This window comes from Quercus robur, chromosome 8 (genome assembly GCF_932294415.1).
Source record: "Quercus robur chromosome 8, dhQueRobu3.1, whole genome shotgun sequence".
NCBI lineage: Eukaryota > Viridiplantae > Streptophyta > Magnoliopsida > Fagales > Fagaceae > Quercus > Quercus robur.
In genome coordinates, this window is record NC_065541.1 from 64440202 (window position 1) to 64457822 (window position 17621).

At 33.3% G+C, this 17621-nt stretch overlaps 2 protein-coding genes across 2 annotated transcripts; one reads left to right on the plus strand and one right to left on the minus strand.

The window, feature by feature from the left end:
- Positions 1 to 4879: 4879 nt before the first annotated feature.
- Positions 4880 to 8984, plus strand: LOC126697678 (glycosylinositol phosphorylceramide mannosyl transferase 1). The gene is made up of 5 exons (XM_050394756.1): positions 4880 to 5543; positions 6451 to 6847; positions 7572 to 7735; positions 7858 to 7928; positions 8554 to 8984. Exons 1-5 carry the CDS (start codon positions 5347 to 5349, stop codon positions 8712 to 8714), a joined length of 990 nt encoding a protein of 329 aa, XP_050250713.1. The 5' UTR covers positions 4880 to 5346; the 3' UTR covers positions 8715 to 8984.
- A 1022-nt stretch (positions 8985 to 10006) lies between these two features.
- Positions 10007 to 13377, minus strand: LOC126697679 (uncharacterized). Its single transcript, XM_050394757.1, has 3 exons — positions 13179 to 13377; positions 11338 to 12973; positions 10007 to 10420 (listed from the first exon to the last, which is right to left on the minus strand). The coding sequence occupies exons 2-3, from the start codon at positions 12693 to 12695 to the stop codon at positions 10165 to 10167; spliced, it is 1614 nt and encodes a 537-aa protein (XP_050250714.1). The 5' UTR covers positions 12696 to 12973; positions 13179 to 13377; the 3' UTR covers positions 10007 to 10164.
- Between the last annotated feature and the right edge of the window lie 4244 nt (positions 13378 to 17621).

The window sequence follows — 17621 nt, forward strand, 5'->3', positions numbered from 1 at the left end:
ATTGGTAAATACTAAATAGCACCCATCATTAAAGATTAAAAGATATCAAACTCATATCAAACTCATTTCCTTTCCCATGTAAATATAGAAGACCAACATGGAATTGTACAGATAGTTCATCTCCTTAACATGTTTCTGTTTTGAGTGTTGCAACAAAATTTTATTCAAGAGAAGAAAAAAAAATGATTGGCTCTGGAAGACTGGAACTGAACAAAACAATTATAGAAGCAGAGTATTCAGATAGAAAATGATTGATGATTTGAGATAACAAGCTTAGAATTCAGAGAGTTCGATGATGCAAAGCTTGTGACTAGCTATGCCAGTTTCAAAGTTGCTGCATTTTTTTAATCTTTTACAAATGCCGTCTTTGATGGGTTTCCCAGTGCGTGGACTTTGGGAATTCATGAACCACGTGTTCGAGTACAAGACAAATGGGCCGTACTGCTAGTACTGAAAAGTTGAAAAGTCACAATGAAATTCCGTGTGGATTATGGAAGTTTCAAGTGATTGCAAAAGTCAGTTCCTAAACCCGCGTGCAATTTCGCGGTTGCAATTAATGATGACATACGGTTCGTAAGGAAGTGATCATGGAACAAATTAAAAGCAATTGCTTTGGTTGCTAATTGCTTTAATAATTTTATTTTTGTGTTAATATTGTCCTTGTCTATAATAATAGTCGCATTAATGTTTATTACTACCATAGGATTGAGTTATCTCTAGCTATTAAACATATCAAGTCAAATCTCAACTCTATTTCTACTATACTCTCTCTTCCTTTCTCTCCATCTAAATAGACCATTAATCTTTCAATCAGAGCTGTCCAAGATAGTTTGAGGCCTAAGATAAAAAATTTAAAGAGACATTTTTTATATTTAAATATCGTTTAAATAATATTTAGTTGATTTTTTATATTATAAATTTGTTATTAATTCTTATTTATTAATATGTCTAAGTCACTTAGAGTGAGCTAGTGATACTTATTATTTAGGTTTTACAAAATGGTGTGTTACCAATAAAAAAAAGTTGTTCAAACATTTTTTTAGTATATTGTTTAAGTGGCACTGAACATATTCCTGCCACATTAATTTGTAAGTTTTTTGTCATAAGATTTGCATTAGTTTTAGCATTTATCATTCACTTAATAGTATTTGGGTTGTATTTCTATTCATTCATAAATTTTTTATGGAGAAAATGCTAAAATTATTTCAAATTTTACTGCAAAAAACGTACAAATTGATGTGACAATGAAATAATAATTTAAAAAAATATATTGAATTACTTTTTATGATTGGAGACATATCAATTTATAAGAACTACATAATAAAACTTTTAATATACTAACATGACTCTAATATTTTAGGCCTTCATATTTCTTAAGAGTGGTAAAAAAAAATTTACACTGTAACTCACATTTTTTTTTTGTTTAATTAAAAAACATATATATACCTTACTTTTTTTCTTTTTATTTTTATTTTTTATGTTATATAGATATATACCTTACTGTACCCACATTTGGGGGCCTTTCAATGTTAGGGGGCCTCAGGCCATGGCCATTTATGGCCTAGGCCTAGGGCCGACCCTGTGTGCAAGCAAAGTATTCAGCTTATACCACATGTGTTTCTCACAACAACAACAACAACAACAACCAAAAAAAAAAAAAAAAACTAACTTGTACCACACATCTGTTAATTATAGTTTAATGCACGATTAATCTAAGTTAAGAGTCTTATAGTTCAACTAATTGACATATCCTGATATTTCCAACATACACATCCAGACTTCAAATCTCCCCACCTTTAACTATCAAATTATAATAAAATAAAATAAAATAAAAAGATTAATCTAGTTTTTATCCTTCTATAAATGCCCCAAGTTTGGGATTCATTGTAACATATAATTTAATATGGTTAAGATGGAGCAATCAACTACTTTTGTCCATAGTGAGCCCCAAAGAAAACTCTGTGGTGAGCCATAGTTCCTAATTCAATATTAATAGTGTTTTTCAAAGAAAAAAAAATTATGATATTTTTCTCATATGATTTTCCAATATATTGGCAAATTCACGTAATCTTTTTTTTTTTTTTATTATGGCTATAATTAACCATGTTGAGGGACATAATTGCCTCCATCAGGGGCCAAAATTTGAATTCCCTTCGTTACAGGCATAGATTTTGGGCATGCAAACATTATTTCTAATTATAAGAAGCTGATTGGATTTTCTAATGCACATCAAGTTTAAATAGTTTTTATTAGTCTTGATAAAAATAGTCCAAACCTGATGATCCAACTCAACTCGTGGGGTTTAAGTTAGATTTTCTTTTTAGACCTATCATTTATTTGGTTGGAGTGAAGATCTCACAATTTGAAGAAATCAGATTTAGTTGAAAAATAATTCAAATGATCTGACCCATTTACATCTCTCTCTTAAAATCTCTTTTTTTTTTTTTTTTTGGAATTTCTAAAAAAAAAAATTCTTTAAGCATCAACATGAAAAATATTAAAGTGATAATTTTTTTTGAGAAGGATTAAAGTGATAATTTGATCGAGATATTAGAGTGAAAACATTATTGCTCGGAAATTAAATTTGTCTTTTTCTTTTAATAATTTGATAGTACAATAGATAACGTGAGATTTGAATATTACTTTATCTATTAAAAGAGAGATTATGCCTCTAATATTTTCTTGTTGATGTTTGTGAAACTGCAACCAAATTGCTAGCCTGATAGGAATATGTCATTTGACCTAAACCTAATTTCAACCATTCTAGTAATTTTTGGAATCAAAATCCAGGACAGATTGAAACCACAAATATGATTAAAGAAGAATATTCAAATAACGCACTCCCAACTTATTACATCAACCAAAACTTTGAAATATACTGAAATATCCAATAATAGAACTCATCAGATTATGCTAATATAACAAGCAGACTTATTTTGAAAATTTAACCTTGTAATGTCTTATCTGAGTCAAATGGCCGCTCCAAATCACTAGAAAAACAAAAACAAAAAACAGAAACAAAATCTTGAAGAGCCAATAAATGGGGCACAGGCAGGAGCCGTAAAGGATAAAAGTTACATGTCAGAAAACAACTCAATTTATAGTTATACATAAGGTATTTAGATTTTACACCTTAAAATTTTAGAATTTAGAATTTACCTTTTGAAGTTTGTAGTGTTTGGATTTTACATCTTAACGTTTCAGAATTTGGATTTTATCTTGTAAAGTTTAGAAGTGTTTGGATTTTACACCCTAAAAATCTGAAACTTTAGGGTGTAAAATCCAAACACCGCTAAAATTTAGAGGGCATAATGCAAATCTTGAAACATTAGGGTGTAAAGTCTAAACACCTGTAAATTTCAAGGGATAAAATCCAAATTTTGAAATTTCAAAGTGTAAAATCTAAACACCTTCAAACTTTAGGATTGTAATTTGCAATTTCTCATTATTTTATGTGATATAGATATAGTTTTTGTTTTTATTTTTTTATTTTATTTTTTGTTTTTTTTAACTGATGGGCTATGCGGAAAAAGATAGATCCCAATACAAGTATGAAACAGATGGGAATTAAAGGGAACAGAAAATGAGGCTCTTATTATAGCAGTGGTTCGTCAAAATTGGCTGCTATCAAATTTAGCATAATATAATTATCTAACTGATAAACATTAGAAAGTCCACATTTCCAGTGGGGTACCATGAGGGGATATTTACTGTCGGTTTATCCCTGGTTTGATTTTTAAGTTATTTAAGAACGTGGATAATGAGTTAATCTGTTAATAATGACACCTACGATACAAAGGAGAATTTGAAAGGATATCTTAAGCCATAGAATACGTTTTTGGTGGAAAAAAACTTAAAAGAGTTTATTTATTTTAGCTACCATAGTATTCTAAATTTATGGTCCCAAGTCAAGATTCAAAAAATTAATAAGTTTTCGGTATAGGTGGGTGATCAAACTTCAAAATTTTTAGGGTTTAAATATTTCATATGTATTTTGTTCTTTTATATTAAATATTATTAGCAGAGTTATTAGGGACCGTTACCTGATCAATAATTATCATGATAATTATTGATTGGGTCAACGAGCCTATTCTTTAGACGAGAAGTGTGAGAATAAAATTTTATTTTTATTTTTATTATTTGAAATGAATAAGCGAATATATTATTGAGAACCAACACAATTGCAACTAGTAGTCTAGTAATAACATAGAATTGCATGGAGGAACAATTACAATTCCTTGCATTTGTGTTCATCCAACTCATAAATTATTAAGCTAAGTATCTGCTCAACATTCATTTATTTAACGTAACTAGGTTGGATTTTGTTCAACTCGATCGACTTGTGATGCGATTTTGAGTTAAATACATATATTAATTTATTCAACATTTTTTGCAAACTAGGCAATGCTAGATTCCATTTTGCCAAACCAAACTAAGTAGAAGTTTTGACTTTTGAGTAGGATATGCTACATATCTTATCCTAAACTGTTTTTTTTCTTTTTTTTCTCTTTTTTTAAAAAATATGTATAGTAAACTAAGTGTATAGCCTTCTTTAAAAAAAAAAAAACCAAGCTATATCTTTTCATTTACGGCACCCTACATTTTCAAAAAAAAAAAAAAAAACAAGTACCAAATGTGTAAAACCTACTAATTATCATTATTTTTATGTGTTTTGGGAGGTTAGTACTTAGTAGGTTACATCCTCATTGTATGTGATTGTATAAAAGGACAATGTTTATCTATAGAAAATGATTGTCAAAACCAAAAAAAAAGAAAAAGAAAAAGAAAAGAGAAATGATATATTTAGAATATAATTTCTAAATTCTATTACAAGATATTCTTCATTCATCAGCCACTTCCACTTCCTATTAAAAAAAAAAGAGTAACTTTATCAAATCAAAATCGTGCACTAACACCGTTCTTTTACGTCCGCTGTTTCACACTTTATACAAATCTCTCTCTCCGTCCCTAATCAGTGGAGATTCCGAAACCTCAAAACTCAAAACAAACAACCTTCGCCTGAGATAGTTTTAAAACACAAAAAAACCGTACAAGTTATTCCAACGTGAACGAAGAAATTAATATTATTATTATTCTCAGGGTGATGAAATCAGTGACATCATCGAGTCATCTCCACCGTCCATTTCCACTTCTCTCACTTCGTAGCCACACCATATAATTACCCCCCCCATCCCCCTCGCACTGTTATCGCCGGAACCGTATGGAAGAATTGTTGTTGGTATAGAGTCCGAGCCTTGCCGGGTCGGGTCGACTCGTGTATTGAATCGGATCGAGTCTCAGGCTGAGTTGGGTTTTGGTTTTGGTTTTTTTTTTTTTTTTTTAAGAATGAGAGGTAGCTTGCTGAGTCGTCGTACGGAACAGAGGCTCCGGCAACTCGCGATCTCGACCGTCGGATCGGTTAAGATCAAGCTCCTGCTCTTCCTCTGCATCGCCTTCACACTCTTCGCGCTACTGAGTCCCGGGTCGGGTTTCACGGGATGGACCAGCCCGAGTGGTCCTCCGGATCTGTTACCTTTCCCAAGGTTCGTTAAATATTCTCTCTTTCTCTCTCTCTGTGATTACCAACTAAATCAGTTTTCTAATAATATATTTATCCTCTCTAATCTATTTTAATATTCGAAAATCAATATGTTTGTTTATTTTTTCGGAGTCATTGAATAACTTATATAAACAAAAATAGTAATTAGTGACTGAGTCTTGGGGTTTTGAGTTTGTGTTTCATTTTGATTATTCTGAGTTCATTCGGTTTTAGTTATAACTGATTTTATTCAGCTTTAGTAATGAATCTTTAAAAATACTTTTAAAACTTAAACCAAGTAAGCAAAGTTTAAAGTTTAAATTCAAAGGTAACATGTTGAGAAGTTTCAAAGTCGTGTCTTTTTGTTTTTGGTGTCAAGCAAGTTTTGTTTTGTATTTTTTGTATTGGTATATCCCTTTTTGTTCAAAAGTTTGATTATGTGGATGGCATTATTGGTGGTGTTGAAAATCATGCATACCTTATTTTGGAATGTTACAACTTGAAAAAAAAAAAAAAAAAAAAAAAAAAAAAAAAATTATTTAAGCTCTTTTAAACACTTCCTTTTGTATTAGTCTTAGCTGAGAGATATGACTTCACATCCATTGCTTAAAGAATGCATTTGTCATTACATTAAATGAAATCATTTTTTTTAGATACAATAGGATTTGAAACCTATGGCTTTGATTCCCTAATGATTATTCTTTATCATCAAGACTTAAGTCTCGTATTCAATGACAAAAGATTTTATCAGTTGAGTTAACCCACAAAAAATTCTCGATTAGTAGTGATATATTTGTATGGTTTGAAGTGGAAATTTTTTTCTTGATATTGTTGACCATTTGATTGTTTCTTATATTAGAGAATGCTTGTAGTTCTAATGTAATCATACTGGGTGTACATTTTATGCACAGGAAAGGATATGCCATTGTAATGAATACATGGAAAAGATATGATCTTCTGAAGCAGTCAATTTCTCACTATTCATTGTGTCCTGGACTTGAATCTATCCATATTGTGTGGAGTGAGCCTGATCCTCCGTCGGATTCTCTTAGAAAATCTCTGCAGCACATTGTAGAGTCCAACTCAAGAGATGGTCGACAAGTTGAATTGGTGTTTGATATTAACAAGGAAGACAGTTTGAACAATAGATTCAAAGAGATTAAGGATTTGAAGACGGATGCCGTTTTTTCAATTGATGATGATGTTATATTTCCTTGCTCGTCCGTAGAACTTGCATTTAAAGTTTGGCAGAGTGCACCTGATACAATGGTGGGTTTTGTGCCACGTGCGCATTGGGTTGATCAATCGGTATGTTTACATCTTATATTTATATACCATCTTGCTTGAACCTTTGTTCTAAGAATTCCTTAACCACAACCTCAAGCTAGTTAATCAAAAGTCTTGCCCTGATGCCTATATGAAGGTTATGGCCTGAAAAAAGAAATGGTACCATAGTTAGAAATATGCATGATTCTGATCCTTTTCTCTGGCTATTAAGAATGAAAACCACATTTACATCATAACCATACCCCTTAACAGAGATATGACTTTGTATGGAATGGTTGGTAATTTCTGTGTCTGGCATAACAGTTGGAACCTGTTGTAGACTATAGGTGGAAGAGTGGAATACTTGCCTCATTATCCACCATACAAGTTTCTGTCCTACCAAATATGATAAAGCACACCTGATCTTATAGTACACTGAATTGCAATGTTCCGTTTGGATTTTAAATTAGATATACAATCGAGGAAAAGAAAGTTGACAACTTCTTATAGATCGATACTTACAGATCAATCTGAAGAAGCAACCTTCTAAGGAACCTGTGTATGTGGTAGTGTATGGCTTGTAGCACAAGTATCAAATCATGAACTAAGTGTGGAATTGGGATTGCTGTACCAATTTATTTTAAATCTTCTGCCATTTATTTCTGTTGGCATTATCTATAAGAGAGTTAGAAAGCCTCCTGCATGTGAATATCTAAATCTGTCAAAACTTGCCATACTAATGAGCCTTATCTCTATCTATATGCAGAAAGGCAACAATGATTACTACATATATGGTGGGTGGTGGTCAGTTTGGTGGTCGGGTACATACAGTATGGTACTCTCAAAGGCAGCCTTCTTCCACAAAAAGTATTTCAGGATATACACAAAAGAAATGCCGGCATCAATTAGAGAATATGTAACCAAGAACAGGTTATTCTTCCATATGATTAAACTTTTGCACTTCATCCCCCCCCCCTCCTCCTTCTCTTTCTTTTGTTAATAATATGTCGATCCACAAGTAATTTTACTAAATCTGGGAATGAATATACCAGGAACTGTGAGGACATTGCAATGTCTTTTCTTGTTGCGAATGCCACTGGTGCTCCCCCTATATGGGTGAAAGGTAAGTGATGTACCATGTACCTGATACAAATTATGTTATTGTCCATTAGTTTTTTCCTCTACACTTAGTAGGTTGCAAGTTATGCCAGATTTGCTTAATATGATAATTGGAATCTGGTTAGTTGTTGATAAAAAAATTTGTGCAATAGAACTCAAAAGCTGTATATCTTAACTTGGATAGGGGAGTGGAGTTCCGACTTAGTGATGATTTTGTTATCTTGATCCATTAAAGTCACTGATGGAAACATATTTTAGCAACAGAACCTTAAAAAGGCACAATTTTCTCAACTTTGCAGTCCTTTTGAAGTCTTATAGGGCAGTGGTTTGTATTGTGTTGGTATATAGGAATTTCTAACTTAGATATGCATACAAAATGTTTGTTGTTGCTCCAAATCAACGCACTACAAAAGTGTGCAACTGACTCTGCCTTTGTACACATGGAAGGAAAGTTAATTGTATTGGGTTTGGGTAGTAGCAACTGTGTTAAACTTATGTCCTGATTTTGGTGATAGTGGCAAGTCAATTATTTCCACATACTATACTGCATCTAATATAAGTGATTACTGTGTTTTCATGCATATTTTGTTTATATTAATTCAAATATGTTATTGGTGTTATCATTGTAGGTAAGATATTTGAGATTGGCTCAACCGGAATCAGTAGCATGGGAGGTCATAGTGAAAGAAGAACCCAATGTGTCAATCGATTTGTTGCGGAGTTTGGGCAAATGCCTTTAGTATCTACTTCTGCAAAGGCTGTTGATAGCCGCAACATCTGGTTTTGGTGATGCAGGAATTCATCCTTCCTTTTTAATTGCTGAATTCCTGCTCTTTTTTTGTTTCCCACGTTTGGTTATTATTCTATTCCCATTCTATTGGTTCATGACTTGTATAATATTGAAATTTCTTTACTTAGTGTTTTGGAGATAGGAATTAGCACATCAATTAGATTGATTTCTTGTATTCTGATCTTGTAACACGTGGCAGTTGCCTTTTAGATTTACTTATATTAACGTTCTGAGTTAAATGAAGACAATACTTCTGATGTTTTGTCTGAATAGTGAATGCTCCCTTGGACTTTTTAACAGCTAGATGCAATTTTCCTTAAATGATATTATAAATGAAGAATGTTGACTGCACTGCTCTACTTCTAGAATGATAGAAGGCATAAAGCTCTGAAAGACCAATTTTTATCGATTTCATGGAGAGAAGATTACAGGAACAAGCCAAATTGAAAACAAACGTATTACTATCATTAAGGTCGTCATATTATCAAAAAAAAATCATTAAGGTCGTCATTCTACATGCTACCTTGTCAGCATCTGTTTTGTCTCAATTAAAGTTGCCCGTAAGTTTTTTTTTTTTTTTTTTAAGAAAGAGTTACCCGTAAGTGATTCTTTCTTTAAGCTCCCATAGCTGCGCTCTTAACCTATAAAAGAGCATAATATGCTTTCAAAAATTCTAAGATGACGTAATAAATCATAATTTTTGCCACAATTATCCATATGACAGATTGTGAGTGGTGAAGAAAAAGTTATAAATTTATGTGAAAGTGACATATAATTAATTACAGTTTGCTACGTAGGATATTTGTGGTAAAAATTGTAACTTTTTATGTAGTACTAGAATTATTCATATGCTTTATCTAGTTTAGAAAGAATGTACATTGTTGAGACGGAAAAAGATCATTTACATTTGAATGCTTGAAGATCAAAGGTGTGTCCAATTTTAAAATCTTAATGGAAAGAATGGGCGATTTGTAAATTGCATGTCTTTGTTTGCATTCATGATGGAAACAAGAAAGAGATTCATGTTTATGTGGAGTATCATTTTGAAGCTTCTTTGAGCCTGCACTGATATTTAGTACAGAATAAAGGGTGTCATAGATTACATATTTTCATCCCTTCACAGAAAACATATTTCACAGTGGTTAGGAGGTAGATCTCCACCAAAATATCATCACAAAACTTACTCAAAGTCTCTTCTCCACTCTCTCTTCTTACTGAGCAATACAAGTAGCTGCTAGAGATCTTATTAAAAATTCTAGTGTTTAATTTTTAGCAACCGAAGTAGTTAGTAGTGATAGCAATCCGACTGTTCTTGAATAACTTCTTTCAGAAGATTTTCAATTTCTTTTGGTGGATGGGATTGGTATGCACTAAATCCAACATAACATATATGGAATGACAAACTAATACATGGATTTTAGTGGTATGCTACATTGCTAAGACCCCTCATTTACAAAAATTTATTGTAGTCATCATTGGATGTGTTAAGTGATACGCAAGTCTCTTCGGCACCAGTGTTCCAAAGGAAATTGGCATACTTAGATACATGAGTAGAGTTGTCTGGCTCAGCTGCCATGGCTTGCTGGTACCTCTCCTCTGCTTCCCACGTATTCTTTCTTGCCATCCACAAGAAATCTGCATATCGACTCAGTGCCTCACCATCTGCCGGTTCTACCAACACAGCACGCTTAAAGCACTCTTCTGCCCTGCAAACCCCACGGAAAGATTAAAGGAAACAAACTTCGCAACATGTCACCCCAGTAAAAGTTGCATAACATAAATTTCATAATATTGGTCCAATAAACTAAAGTAAAGTATATGCTCAAGTCAAAAGGAGAACCATTGAACCAATTCTACTAGTGTCAAGTAGTTTAAGGTCATTCCAAATTAAAGATATTTCAGCTAAATTAGATATATTTCAAGCATTTGATTCTCAAACCAATTCTTCAAGCCAAGCACTGATATCTTATTCGGCAAAGAATATCATACTTAATTGCTATGAACTGGTCTAACTAGGCTCTCGTTTTCAGTCATGTTAAATGGTGAATTTTGTGGGGAGAAACTGAGAGGGCTCGTTTGGGGGAGTCAAAAATACCCCCACTATATAAAGCAAAATATGTCATCTAGCTAAAAGGGAATCAAGGATAATTCCTAATTCTCTAAGCTAACAAGTACTACCAAAAAAGATGACATAGCACTAAAAACTATCCTATCACTGTCCATTGGAAGATATTGTCTCGCAGGTTTGGCTTGCATCCATACTCAAGTGCATGAACGTAAGCCTTGCCCTTGTCTCAACACCTATACAACGAAATTTTAACTCAAGCAATGAAGCAAGGGTACCTCTTAATGCATATCATCTTCACTTTACTGGCTATCAGTGGAGTGAAGATGCCTCACTCTACTGAGTAGCAAATAGTTTCCAAGCTAAACCGTGCAAGCAAGGAACAACCATCTAATGAGTCCCACTCAAAGCCTAACTTTGTAAGCTATAAGGACTCAGTCTATTCAAATGTCGATTCAAGTGGTTAGTCTGAGTCTCTTTCACAAAATGATTCAGTTTTCAATAAGGAAACAAAATAGAATGAATTCAAACAGTAAGAATAGTAAATTAAACACGTACCTATCATTGTCATGAGCAACCAGGAAGAGGAATTGCGCATAGTTAGACAACAGAAGAGGATTATTTGGGTCCTGGGATAAACTCATCTGGTAAAAAAGATCTGTCCTAAAGTAATCCACATAATCATCTGATTCAATCTCCACGGTCACCGGCGATACCAACTGTTGAATTGTTTGATGATCAAGACCTACCCCTCTCATTTCTACACTCATTCTTGAAGCTTCCTCTACCACTGATTCCCACAAACTTACCTCCTCTGAGGTCAACAAATTATTCGTAGACAAAGAAACCTCAAATATCTCATTAGGAACAACATTAGGATATTGAGTTGACACTGATGATGTACCTAAGTTATTGTCCCCACCCTCAGTACCACTAGCAATAGGGCTTACTTTGCCACCATCACCACTATTGTTATCTATGCTAGAAGATGAAGTTGAAAATGACCTAATTGTTATTGCACCGACCTGTGGTTGAACTTGATTCTCTTTCTCATTCTCTGTGATAACCATGTTATCACTCATCGAATACACAGTGAAATTAGCCAGAAGAACCATCACATCAACCATGAGAGTCGGCGTTTGCGAAAAGACCTGTTGAAATAGCCAAACGAATGATGTATTTATATCTCTCTGCGCCTTATCAATAATCACTTGTAAATCCTCATAGTAAATGCTTTCCCTTATATGCAACGCATAGCTTTGAAGCTCTCTAATCATAAACACCATTGAAGAGAGGGCCCTTTTCAAAGAACAGCAAGTGAAGTCCCCTGATTCTTTCAAACCCTCTTCCCATTGTTGCTTCCTCTTGATTATACGAAGTGATAGAGGAATTTCCACTCTGTTCACTCTCCGTTCAATGTTAATGCGCACAATTTCATCTCCCTCTGGCCAGTGAGGTGGCTCGGGCTCAATACCAAACAACGAAGGCTCCAAAGAATCAAACTTCAAACTTGAAAACTCCCTCAAGTTTACTTCATCTTCTCCTTCCAAAAGTCTGCCTTTTCCGAACGTTTCTGATACTGTGCAAGTAGTTTCCTTTTCAATTTCGTTCTCATCATCGACAAGACTGAACCTCCTGGCTAATTCTTCAATCTGCTTCGATGATTCTGTGTCGAAAATTTCATCAGAACTTGCACTACAAGCTCGTTTTAGACTATTTCCTCTAGAAGAACATGACCCAGAAAGAGAACGTAGATAAGCTAAGCCATAAGCAAGACCTTTATTGCTTTCTCTACGTGTTGGCAATAAGAAAGAAGAAATTTTATAGCTCGGTTTCAAAACAGAACAGACTGAAGAAGTTATTGTGAGCTGAAAAGTCTGCCAACTGTTTGAATTTGGACCAATTCCCAATCCCATACTCAACTATCAACCCTGAATATGCTCAAGCTTCAAACTCAAAACAGAGAACCCAGAAGCAGAGCAGAGGAAGGGAGGGAGAGAGAGAGAGAGAGAGAGAGAGAGAGAGCTGGTTATCGATATATTATTAGTCAAACTCCCGAGAAGTCCGTGTAATAAAGGAGTCTAATGCTATTGCTTTCAAGGAAGGGAAAGTTGAAACTTTGAAAAGCATTCTATACAGAACAGATCACCGGAAAGCAATCTAGAAGCTGGTGCCCATTCTTTCAATATACAACCTGAAAAAGGATAAAAGGCAACACATTTTGTCAAAAAGGATCACAATCCCACCACTGTTCAAGACACAAAATCCAAAAACCAAATTTTTTGGAACAGTGGTGAAAATTCGCAAATTACAACAAAAACTCGTTAATTGGTTCAGTTGTAATAAAAAAAAAAAATAAATAAAAAAACATAAAAATAAAATTAAAAAAAAAAACTCACAACTAGTAAGTGATACAGAATGGGATTTTTGATTGCTTCAATCTCAGAAAATATGAATCTGGGCTCTGGCGTGAGGAGTTAATTCATTTCCAGGAGGAGTCTGGAACATGAACGAGTCAAAATACATTTTGGATTTTTAGACAAATGTAAAAATTTTCCGGGTTCATGACTGAAGCGGGGAAACCAGTACACGTGGACGTAAAATGAAAAACACGTGGTGGGTAGATACGAAGCAGAATTGATCTCGTGTCGTGGGGGGTGCTTTTATCGCACAGAGTTATCGCACAGGCATGTGAGGGGATCAACTTTTGCTGTGCACGTGGCTGTTGCTACGAGTTTTTGACGTTTCAGTTCCGAGAAAATATCACCGTCGGTATGGACACGTGGCAATTTAGAAATTGATTGTTGACACTTTCGGATTAAGGTAAGGTTTTGGATCTAATTTAGGTCTTAGTCTCTCATCTTATCTTTTGGATCTCTTCAAAGAAAAAATCTATTAGGACAAAAAATATGTTTACTCCTTGAGATTTGGGTCACGTTTCTATTTTTAGATTCTGATATTTGAAAGTTTCTGTTTAGCTCTCAAAAAATATAAAGTTACCAAATTAATCTTTTGGTAGTAGTCTTATATTTTTTTTCCCTAAATATTATTAAGGATTAGAGGTGTCTTAGGTTTTTGACCAAGAAATATTGATAATAAGTAATAACCCATGTGAGATCAGATGCCTCATACTCACATGGTCACATAGATAATAATAACTACAAAGAAGTTAAACTAATGAATTTTTGGGAGCATATTCAGGATTTGAGACCAGCTCAACTTAATCTTGCAAGGACATTTGGGTCCGTTTGGATTGAGCTTATTTTTGCTGAAACTGAAAACTGAAACTGAAAACACTGTAACGAAATATTTTTTAAATATGTGAATAGTACCGTGGAACCCATTTTTAATAAAAAAATTGTGAAAAGTGGAATTTGTGGGTCCGTGAACAGTGCACAAATGCACTGTTCACACGGGAAAAGTCCACATATACGGCTGCACAGTAACTGTTCACTCTTGAAACGCGAGGAAAAAAAAAAAAAAAAAAAAGGGGGAGGCGTTTGCTGTGTTACTGTAGCGTGGGTCCCATGCGGAAAACGCAAACGCGCATCAACAAGAAAACGTCCAGCCCAAACGGACACATTGTGCCCGTTTGGATTCAAAGTTTCCTGGCATCTGCGTTTTTGTTATGGGGTTTTCTCTTTTTTTTTTTTTTTTTTTTGGTTCAGCCCGCATTTGTTGACTTTTGCACAGTGAACAGTGCATTCGTGCACTGTTTACGGATCCACAAATTCTACTTTTCAGCAATTTTTTCATTAAAAATGGGTCCCACAGTACTATTCACACATTTAAAAATTATTTTGCTACAGTGTTTTCAATTTCAGTAAAAATAAGCTCAATCTAAATGGACCCATTGTCTTATATAGTTATAATTCTTGTCTATATATTGAAGCAGGGATAGCTCTGCTTCAATAGTTTACAAGGAAAAATTCAGCAAAAAAAAAATAGTTTACAAGGAAAAATTCAATATAAAGTTTTGTAGACTTATAGCATTTGTTTTCTGTCGGAAATTGAGATAAGTACTAGCTTGCCAGCTGGATTTTTCTCTGATGTCGGCCTTTTGAGTTTTAATAAATTGCAGCCTTTAGCAGGTAGGCTTTCAATTACCGCAACGTCTCCCAATCAAATGTAATACTCCTTAGTCCTTGCCCCCCTTAAAAAAAAAAAAAGTAATACTCCTTTCAAAATAGCCGACATGGTATATATATTACAAAGAAGTACTTTAGATATTTAGATAGAATATTGAAAGATATTAGATATTTAGATAGGACCATGAAAGATATTATGGAAGTTAATTTACCTTTTGATAGAAAACTCCTTGTTGTTTCAAATGATACAAAGGTAGAAATGATTGATGCATATATAGTCAAGTCTCCATTATGAGAAGATGTCAGAGTGTTACATTTGAAGCAGAATATGAAGTCTGTCAACGATGAGAGTTTACTCAGTATATACAACACATCGATGATGAGAATGAACCATTTATAATGAATGATTTGATTAAATTATCCCTTTTAATGGCAATGCAATGGGAGAATCAGTATTCTATATACAACTTAATTGATAAAGTTTTTTCAAGTTTGCAAGAACTTGCCAATGATGCAAGATATATGGTTGATAGGGCTTTGCTAACACCAATAAATGATGATGTTGGACAGTTTAATGCAAATATAATTTCTCAATTTCCAGGAGATGAGTTTACGTTATATTCTTTTTAATTGAGGTAAATTTAGAACTGATTAAACCTGAAATGGAAGTAATTGGAGCTTATTAATGTTAACTAACTTGTAACCTCATGCATATGCATGAATATACTTAAAATATATACATTAAAATGCATAGTATAATTCTTACCTATATAATTTAAATATTATTGATAGTCAATCTTATATATATTTTTTTAACTCTTTAAAAAGTCTAGTAAGAATATAATTAGGTAGAAAATGTAAATTGTCCATATTTAAAAAAAAAAAATTATGTTCATTAATTCTTGTGGGGGCCAGCCAATCAACAGGACCATTAAGGTCAGGATCGTTGGGCCTGTGGCCCATCCGAGGATGCATATCCATCCGAGGAGGCCAAGTCAGGTCATAAGGGTAATTACCGAGGGAGGGTGGTAGTCAATATCACGAAAGTAGAGTTCTGTGTTTGTCCGAGGACGCCATACTCCTCGGCAGTATGCGTCCGAGGACGATCAGGACGCGGTCTTGTTACAACCGGACCTCAGAATTACGTCACCATTGAAGATGTGATAACAGACCAAGGGTAAGAAAGAAAAGGTAAACAAATATCTATAACTACAGCTGCCTCCGCATTAATTATCTCTCAACCAACTCTCTGGCCGCATTAATGTGGAGGTGATACCTGAACAGTAAGGAGGCAGCTGAAGTTCTAGGAGGTGCTAGATGGGACAGAAAGAAATCCCCCGAACCCAACCTACACGTGTGTGGTGAGGATGGAACACAGAGGGTGGTATATAAACTGAAAGAAGAACATGCAAAAGGGGGATCGGAACAGAAGAGAAAGAAAGAAAGCATGAACTGAGTAAGAAGAACGTAAAAAGAAAAAGAGCTGTATCTATTACCAAAACAAAACGATCGTTGTGCCAACTCTGAGCCTTGAATATACGCGAGGGTGAACCTTTTCATTCCACAAAAGTTAATCTAGTTCTTAACACCCACGCTCTACAAATTATATTGTTTGGGCCTATTTACGTGTGAACCCAGTATCATTTTGGATCGCTACAAATCGTGTCCTTACAATTCTAAATTATTTAGTTTTGTATAATAATCTAGTTTCAAGAAATCAAGTACTAGGTAATTTTTTTTTTCACTTTTTTTTTTGTAAATTTTATATTATTAAGTGGATTATAAATATTTAAGATAGTAATTAGTATTTAGATTGTAGACTGTGGAGTGTAGAGTGATTTATCTTTATCTTCTTCTTTTTTTTTCCTTTTTGTATGGTGCTTTACTTTCAAGAAATCAAGTATTGGTATTTTTTTTTTCACTTTTTTTTCTTTTGTAAATTTTATATTATTAAGTGGATTATAAATATTTAAGACAGTAATTAGTATTTAGATTGTAAACTGTGAAGTGATTTATCTTTATCTTTTTTTTTTTCTTTTCTTTTTGTATGGTGCTTTACTTTCAAGAAATCAAGTACTGGTAATTTTTTTTCACTTTTTTTTTCTTTTGTAAATTTTATATTATTAAGTGGATTATAAATATTTAAGATAGTAATTAGTATTTAGATTGTAAAGTGTAGAGTGATTTATCTTTATCTTTTTTCTTTTTTTCTTTTTGTATGGTATGTTACTTTCAAGAAATCAAGTATTGGTTAATTTTTTTTTTCTTTTGTAAATTTTTTTCATTTCTTCATTTCTAGAAACTATATTTTTCAAATTCTCAACCACTATATCTTTTAAATCTCCCAAGGCTATCATTTTCGGTAACATTTTAATTTGAAATTTATCAAATCTATATAATTTGGAATGAAATTATTCATTACTTTTTCCCTACAAAATTCATTAATTTTTTTGCCTAGTTTTATTTTTTAGGTTCTGATTATTATTCATTAACTTATCATTATCCCTTTCTAATTTTTCTTTTAAAAAATCTATCAAATTTTAATCTAAGGGATTATTATTACTATTTATTAGAAAATTTCTCAGATCATAATCCAGTAATCTTCAACTAGCCTCTGAGTACACGCTTACACGCGTGCTCCGAGGCTTCTCTATTTTTTAGATAAAGGTTAATAATTTGAATCCATTATAATTTAGGATTACTACATTTTCTAATTATAAAATACCTAGGGGTGTGATGAGTGTTATGCATTTG